The sequence below is a fragment of the Carassius auratus genome, chromosome 30 (genome assembly GCF_003368295.1).
Source record: "Carassius auratus strain Wakin chromosome 30, ASM336829v1, whole genome shotgun sequence".
Classification (NCBI taxonomy): domain Eukaryota; kingdom Metazoa; phylum Chordata; class Actinopteri; order Cypriniformes; family Cyprinidae; genus Carassius; species Carassius auratus.
Genome location: NC_039272.1, coordinates 3,783,983 through 3,792,569, shown reverse-complemented (window position 1 = coordinate 3,792,569; position 8,587 = coordinate 3,783,983). Strand labels below are relative to the sequence as shown.

General features: G+C 38.3%; 1 protein-coding gene across 2 annotated transcripts; it reads right to left on the bottom strand.

Moving 5' to 3' along the window:
- Positions 1-850: 850 nt before the first annotated feature.
- LOC113049992 (forkhead box protein N4-like) lies at positions 851-8,487 on the bottom strand. 2 transcript variants are annotated; one of them, XM_026212717.1, is made up of 11 exons: positions 8,363-8,487; positions 8,129-8,273; positions 7,261-7,349; positions 4,658-4,821; positions 3,232-3,323; positions 3,021-3,113; positions 2,805-2,926; positions 2,607-2,703; positions 2,302-2,509; positions 1,425-1,787; positions 851-1,321 (listed from the first exon to the last, which is right to left on the bottom strand). In XM_026212717.1, the coding sequence occupies exons 3-11, from the start codon at positions 7,344-7,346 to the stop codon at positions 1,071-1,073; spliced, it is 1,476 nt and encodes a 491-aa protein (XP_026068502.1). In that variant the 5' UTR covers positions 7,347-7,349; positions 8,129-8,273; positions 8,363-8,487; the 3' UTR covers positions 851-1,070. The 2 variants fall into 2 exon arrangements, with proteins under 2 accessions (XP_026068502.1, XP_026068503.1); XM_026212718.1 differs by lacking the exons at positions 7,261-7,349; positions 8,129-8,273; positions 8,363-8,487 and adding an exon at positions 5,062-5,526.
- Between the last annotated feature and the right edge of the window lie 100 nt (positions 8,488-8,587).

Here is an 8,587-nt window from a genome sequence, read left to right as displayed (position 1 = left end):
ATAATATATTTCAGTTTGTGTGCAGTTCATCTAGAATATAGCAAAGTTTGCATTTTTGAATTCAATTACAAAAAAATAAAGAACTTTTCCATGATTCTTATTTTTTGAGATGCTCCTATAGGTAAAAACATTTGACATTTAGAAAAGTACTAAAATGTAATCAGTTACATTACTTTAGAAAAGTAATTGAAATAGTTACTCTACTTATTACATTTTAGATGGGGTAATCTGTAAACTATTACATTTCTGAAGTAACCTTCCCAACACTAGTGTCATGAATATGCATAAGCATCTAAAAATTGAAAAGATCATTAAGAATTAAAAGAATACATCTTTCAATCTGAATCTGAAATTTTATTGCTTGCATTCAAAATATTTAGATATGTACAATAAAAACGATTCATGTCACCATTTCAGCTCTTTTCATAAATATAAATAATAGACAAATATTAAAGAGCAGATACGGTGTCTATCACAGTACAACAAAAGACACACAACTACAGTTACAAGGCTAACAGTTACATGGACAAAATTATGTCTTTAATGGTACAGAAAAAAAGCTTGGAAACACCCAAAATCATAATTCCCATAATTTGATCATTGTTCCTTAAGTGTTGAGTTAACTCACAATTTGCATTAGGCGTAAAATAACAACACTGTATTTTGTATAATTATGTTTGGCCACAATGCCAGTATCTGCGCTGGTAGAGGAAATCTTTTCAACTCCTTATTAATCATATTCTCTCACCATGCAATTCTCTCTAAAAACAGTTACTGATTTGGTCCCTTCAAACCCATTGCATTTAATGTAATTAATACAGTCAATGCAAATGACACATTTGAATACTGTGACTTCACCATAAATGCTACTCCTTTCAGTTCAGGATATCGTAATGCATTCTATATCTGATGTTGCAATAATTTAACAAAACATTTTTGGCTGCCTTGGAAGAAATCTGTGTTGCAGGATGTTTTTTTGGAGTCTGGCACACCACGAAGGCTGGGATTGAAAGCTTTATAGATGTTCCTGGGAGGTAAAGCTCAGTTTGTTGGATTTCTTGCAGGTGCAATTAAAGCAAAACGATAGGCTTCGTTCCTCCTTGTGTGTTCATGTACTGGTTAGAAAAGGCATCCACAGCCGAGTATGAAGAGTAGAGGCCTGTCAGCTGCAGGTCTGGGTAAGGCAGTCCTCCTGCGCTGGACACAGGTGTGACATTGCCAGTGTCCAGGTCACAGTCAGACAGCCGAAGTGGGGAGTTACTGAGTGTACCTAATGCCTCCAGGTTAAAGCTGTCATCCTTCATCTCCTCCCACAGGTTTCCTGCAATCAGAAGAGAAGAGCTGTGTTAGATACCAGCTCAGAAACAAACCAACGTTCTGTGGCTTTCAATATATTAATATCAGTTGTTTATCAACAAAGTTACCTTGCCAGGTGAAGTCCATAATACTTGGGTCCAGTGCGTCCACCTCTGAATTGACGTCGGTGTGAACCGTGTAGAAGTCGCTGTGCTGCTTGTTTGTCAGGTCGGGGACAGTGTGGAGAGGGGGTGTCTGAGCAGGAGCTGGGGAGGCCGGAGCCAAGCGAGACTGATTCTGGAGCTGCATATGAAAGTGCTGATGCATAGGAAGGCACTGCAGAGAGAGAGTGACCACTGGATGGGGCTGCATCTGCGCTGGGATTGGGAGGGTCGGCCCTGGTGGGCAGCTGGGCAAGCGAGTCATGCCAGTCTCAATGGACTTCTGTCTGCAGCTCTCCGGTCTGTCTGTAATGAGTTTGTCTAATTCATCTGGTAAAAGAAAAAGTACCAAAACAGGACAGTATTAATGTCTACAGTTACTTTTCTGTTCTAGTCTTTGCATAGTGGTGCTATGAGTATAGTTGGCTCTTGTTTGATAAAATGCCTGTGTGGCTCCTTATCTCCTCAAGTCACTTTAGATAAAAGCCTGGAATACACTACATTAATCTTTACCAGAGTTTTGCCCTGTTTTACAGTGTGGAGGAGTCAATGCTAGTTGCATAAAGTCAGAGTAATTTCTGCAGATTTAAAATCTCATAGTGTGTCATGGGCACATGCTTCAGTTTTTTGGGGGTTTATGAAGCATGCTTGACATTTCTAGTTAATATTAGAACGCATTGCATTTTCATTTTTCATGTGTCTTCCTAGAAACAAGGTGTGTATTTCTGCATGCGTTTGCTTTGTTCTGAGGAACTGTAACCAGCCTTAAATGTAAGAAAATTCACTGCTAGAGTGTTGTCAGAGCAAAGATGAATAATAAAGATAATAGTCAATGATCTGAGACCTGGATTGGCCATGCTGCGACGGATGGCTGGGAGATCCTTGCGTTTCCATTTGCGCATCTCTTCCTCCATTTTATCAATCTTTGCAGGATTGAGTGCCCAGAGACAGCCCTTTCTGGAGGAACCGCTCATCTTGTTCTCCACCTTCTCAAAGCACTTGTTCAAGGACAAGTTGTGGCGTACAGAATTTTTCCATCCATCAGGTGCTGTCTGAGAAGCAAAGTAATCGACAGGACAGTATATTGTAAGTAACATTTATTTGACTCCATGGCCTAGTCGCCGGGATTTTTTTGCATGAACTCCTCACCTTGAAATAAGGGAAGTGCTCTTTCATGAAGCTGTAGATCTCACTAACAGGAAGGCTGCCTGTTTTGCTGTTCTTCAAAGCCATTGCAATCAGACAGCTGAGAAAAGATATCAAACTTAGTCAACCTGAAATAAATCAAATCTTGTTCCAGAGAATCATAATGTTTTTCAGAGTCTGTCGCGGTGAACCTTCTTTCACCTGTAGGAGTAGATGGGCTTAGGGAACGTCTTGGGCTGCAAGTCCTGGTTGTGAGCAGTTATACGGGGTTGAGGAAACAGACTCTGGCTGTTGTAGTTGCCATAAATCCCACCGGGAGAACACTAAAGAATGTAACACAGGAATAGTATCTTGATATACTGTATAATATTAATACTTTGAACAGTCTTTACAAATAATCCCAATTTCTGAACCAACCTGCTGGTTTGCCTGAGTGAAAGTGAGCACTTGTTGAGGGGCGGTTTGATACACTGAAGCGGCACATGGAAACCCAGGGGAAAACTGGGGCATCTACGAAAACAACACAGAATACATCTGTAAACACATGATTATTTGAACTCCATTACAAATGGTGGTTAAGTTCTGAATTGGTTGCATATTATTGTTTGAAATCTGAAACATCACTCACGCTACTGATGGCTAGAGGGCTGTGCTGCATTTCACTCTGTAGATGAATCGCAGATCCTGCTCCGCCTGCTACCGTCATGCTATTCAGCTGAGCTGAAAGTTTCAGAAACGTGTTGTTTAGGGATTCGGTCCACTATTATTAAAGGGTTATTTTACCCTAACAATCTAATTCTGTCATTAATTACTCTCCCTCATGTCGTTTCAAATGCATAAGTCCTTCGTTCATGTTTGGAATACAAATTAAGATATATTTGATGGAATCCGAGAGCTCTCTCAGCCTCCATAGACAGCGAGAATAGTACTTCGATCAACGCACAGAAACATAGCAAGGATATCAGTTAAATAGTCCATGTGACATCAGGGGTTAAACCGTAATTTTATGAAGCTGTGAGAATACTTTTTGTGTGCAAAGAAAATAATAACTTAATTTATTTAGCAATTATTCTCCCCGAGTTATGTACCCCAGAACATAATCAGTGTGGTTTACATTCAGTAGAAAGTGCGTGGATTATTTGCACACAAAAAGTTTCTCACAGCTTCGTAAAATTACGGTTGAACCCCTGACGTCACATGGACTATTTTATTGATATTCTTGCTATGTTTCTGTGTGTTGATCGTGGTAGTATTCTCGCTGTCTATGGAGGCTTCCATCAAAAATATCTTAATTTGTGTTCTGAAGATGAATGAAGGTCTTATGCATTTGGAACGACATAAGGGTGAGTAATTAATGACAGCATTGAAATTTTTGGATGAACTAACCCTTGAAGGCACAGCTTTCTAAAAATATATATATTTTTATATTTATTAAAAAAAAAACTGGGTTAAGGAATAATCTAAAGGTTTGGAAAAAAAAAAAATAATAATAGTAATTCTTAGAATTGATGCAAAATGGCCAATATGCTAAAGACTAGTGCTGTCAAACTATTCATTGTGATTAATCGCATTCAAAATAAAATATTTGTTCACACAGAATATATGTGTGTTCTGTGTATATTTATTATGTATTTATAAATACACACACATGCATGTATATATATAAAAAATATGTTACATTCATATATTAAATATATTTATATATAATATAAATTATAAATATTCTAAATATTTTCAAAACAGAAACATTTCCTACACAGTACACGCACATATATTATGTAAACAAAAACATCTATTTTGGATGTGATTGATCAGGATTAATCATTTGACAGCACTAGTAAAGTAAAAATAACAAACAAATAAATATGGATCCGAATAAATAACAGCCTTTAATTAGAGGCTAATATATCAAGTTTGGCATCTTAGATGCTGTTGGAGGAATTCCGATATTTATTTTCTTTATTTTTGGGACTGCCATTTTTAACTCAATCCATCCATTCAATCTCACTTGACTTTGTCACTTCTAACCATACACAGTCTATAAAGCTCCTGACCTGTCTGTCGCTCCAGCAGGCTGTTCTGAGCAGAACTGGCAAAATCAGCTCGTCCAGATCCTATCTGCTGCAGTCGGGGAACATCCACAGAGGTGAGCCAGGACAGGGACTGAAGATCGCCAGGCAGCTCGTCCTTCAGCTGCGAAGGGTCTGTGGTCAGGAGTCTACAAAAACACAGCATAGCTCTCAGTACTAAAGCACAGATATGAATTTAATACGACAAAAAGAGAACAATTGAAAAAAGACGAGAAAATTGTCAGTTCCCAATGTTACATTGATATTATTTTTGCCCTGCATAAACTAATTTGATTATTTTCTCATTTAACAGGTTTTCTCGTAAATAGCTAAACAATAAAGTATATTTGTAAATCTGTTTTTGGGGACGGAAATAAAAATACGCTCACCCTCTGATCTAATCCAGTGCAGGGAGAATTATTTACTCAGCCATTTCTTCATTTGGACTAAGCATCAAGAAAGTGGAGAAACCCTCTTGTATTCTCTCCAGACTTCACTACACACTCGCTATTCAGTCCAATAATTGGGGTCGCTATGACAACCCTCACTTTTCAGTTATTTTGTGTGTCTGGACACTTCAGTGCCCCCCTCTCCATTAAACCAACCTCTAACTGTGGTCAGGTGACTACCGCCGTCTGCACTGTCATTGGCTGAATCATATGTAAACAACCCATGATATCATTTGAAACATGGGTATGTGGCACACGTTGCCTGCAACAGTTGGTCCAGCCCCATTGAAAAATGATCACCTATTGTGTCCCAAACGACAAATCTGCACAGCGGCACGTGGCTCTATTGTCTCCCCCCAGACCCTTCCTTGATTGTCTTTACCGTTTTTTTTTTTTAACCAACCCCTTGCATTAATCTACTGGAATGACAGGCCTCACACAACAGAGAAAAATAGGATGCCATCTGTTTCCCTGTCCCTTTCCACCCAACCCCTGTCCCCTTCTGCCCCATCCCCCCCGCCTGGAGGCATCAGACAGTAGCTAAGGGGGGTATCTGGGAGGGGGTCACTGAAGGAGGTGGAGGTCAAGCCACACTGCACACACAGTCTGCCACCTGAATAAATTACAGCATTGAAGGAAGATCTTGGGGACATGGGCTTAAGGACCCTGATTGCTCTGGTTTGGAGCTTCTGAAAAATTATCCTTTTCATACACACACACACGCACACACACACTTACTAGCATGAAACCTTAGACACCGAACATGTCAACACTACACTGTCATGCGATTTGAAATGGCTTCCTAATGCCTATCCACATAAAGACATGAACAAGACACCGTGTGGGACAGTTTAACACCTGGCTTTATAAGTTCTGCTTCATATTGATGAGCCTTCATCAGTCTTTTCCTGTTGAGTGTAAACATTTAATGGAATTTAAACTGATTTCTCCGCCCTTTCATTTTGTAGTGTATATTTTTTTCAAATATTGAATATTGCTCTCTATTTATTTTGTAAGCCAATATTAACTTATATTACTCAAGTGTAATTTAACACTGGTAAATTAATGACTGATTAGTAATTAATTGGCACAACAATTGTTAAACTCCCTCGGGTTGTGTGTTGAATATTATATATTTTATTTAAATAATAACACCTATTTTATACACATTTTATTTTTTATTTAAATATTCTATGTGGAAAATATTTTAAATTATAATATTGTATAAAAATTACATTAAGTGCTTACAATCCTTCATGCAAAGCCTGAGAAAACATCTAAAACTGATTTTGACGTGACTGTAACCGACAGTTATAAATGTTGCCAGGAAGAGCATTCACTTGTTGTGTTGTGAGACAATGGCTGTACTGTAACATCAGAAGCACATTACGTTTTAGAAAAACATTGTCTCACACTGCAGGTCTGAGATTAATGCACAGATATAATAACAACAACAACAACAAAAAAGAATAATAATGATATTCGTTATAGTACTGCCTTAAAAACCATGTTTCGGTAATTAGGAGGAGAGGGGGCTTGATTTTGGAAAGAATTCATAACATGCCACATGAACTCAAATTTAGGATCGTCAAGAAAAGGGAGCCTACATCCTTGTACTTATTAGCATTTCTGAAGTCTAATTGTAAACCCAGCTGTGTATTGTTCCGTTTACGGTCATTAGGGTGAAGTGGAAGAAAAAATGATTTTATTTGCTCATTGATGCAAACCATTACGTGTCCCACAGAAAGGGGGAGGCGGGCGCACACAGTCACGGTTTATCACAGCTCAAGTCGCCCTCGTTTACATTCTAATTGGGAGCCACTTCTCCTTGGTGACCCGTGGGGGCCCCTGCCAAGGTCCTCAATCCCTCCGTGTGCCGACAGCGGGCGTGTAAACAGAGCTGATGCTTTCTGACAGATCCATTCAGAGCAAAGATGATGTATTCTCTCGCTCTTTTCTTTTTCACAAACCCCAATTCCTTGCCTCTCAAAACATACCTTTATTTTATAGAATAGGGAAGGTGGAGATTGTATTAAGATTAGCAGCGCTCTTCTTCTTCCCGAAATTATCTTTTTATTCTCTAATCTGCTCAAGGTTGAAAAGCAGTGGGTTCAGCCATCAAAGTAAATCACCCCCTACCTGTAGTCTTGTGTGGAGGTGTGGTGACTTTGTACAGGGTTTTCATGAACTCCTGACATCCTGCTTGTTATTCCACTTTCAATCATCTTCTGGCAGATAAAACGCAAGTAAATGAACCATGCAAAGCAGGGGAAAAAAAGAGGAATTTTAGAAATGTGCATTCAGTCGCATGAAAACGCAAATACACATAGTAAAAAAATTTGACTATTTCCTGAAAAAGAAAAAAAGTTGACCTTTATTTAAAGGTGTTCTTTAAAATAAAAATAATAATAACAATAATAATGAGTATTAAAGTACTTTTATTAAGTAGGGTTAGGCTTAGAATTACTTGCATGTAATTATGCATAACTCATTTATTGTCATTATAATAGTAAGTATATGTACTAACATGCGTAACAAGGACACCTTAAAATAAAGTGTTACCATAAAACAATCTGACACGTCACCACGACATGAGAACACATTCATTTGAAAATATGAATAAAGTAGGAAGCCACCAACAAAAACCTGAGACACAATAACTGTGTGAGCAAGAAACATAAATATACAAATGCAATTTGTACAATCGAGTTTTGATGTGATATTTGTTTTGTTGACTAATCGGGGATCATCAGTCGTCTTCAGTCACCGTTACCTGTCAGTCAAGCTTTCATGTAGCATAATACTTAATTTAACCAAAAAGCGTTAAGTAGGCTATTTCTTAAAAATAGACGCGAAACTTTTTGCAGTTGTTTACAAAACACCGGCTATAAAATAAATCAGATATTTATATCATTTATGCATCATATGTCAGTCCGAAACAGGTGCGCATCCTCTTGTCTTATTTAAAAATAACGATAATAGAGACATGAAATAAACCGCATCTTACCTGTTAATGCTACAGCTGTTCTGTGGTATAGAAAATCTTTGATAACGAGACAGAGGAAAGCTCTTCTGTCGTTCGGGGCACTTGTTGTCCCCCGTTTTTTTTAAATTTCCCTCGTCTGTGGGTTCTCTGTGGACGCTCATGCGCACTGCGTGAAGAGAGGAGGGGGTTCAGCTCTGACTGACAGCTGTTGCCTTGCCTCTACAATCACATACATTATCTGTCAGAGCATCTCACCTGGTTTCCAATGCTTTAATTTGTCGAAACCTTTTTTTCCTCAGAGATGTGCGCGTTTTTCTCCGTGTTTTCTTTGTGCAGTTGTCTAGCCCGCAGGTGCGCAACTTATATTATCCCCCGCAAAAAAATAAATAAATAAAATAAAAAAATAGAAACGAAAGAGCTGAGTTTAAACAAAATCCTCTGTTTCTACTGGAAGCTTTGTTTTACAACTATGGATTCCTA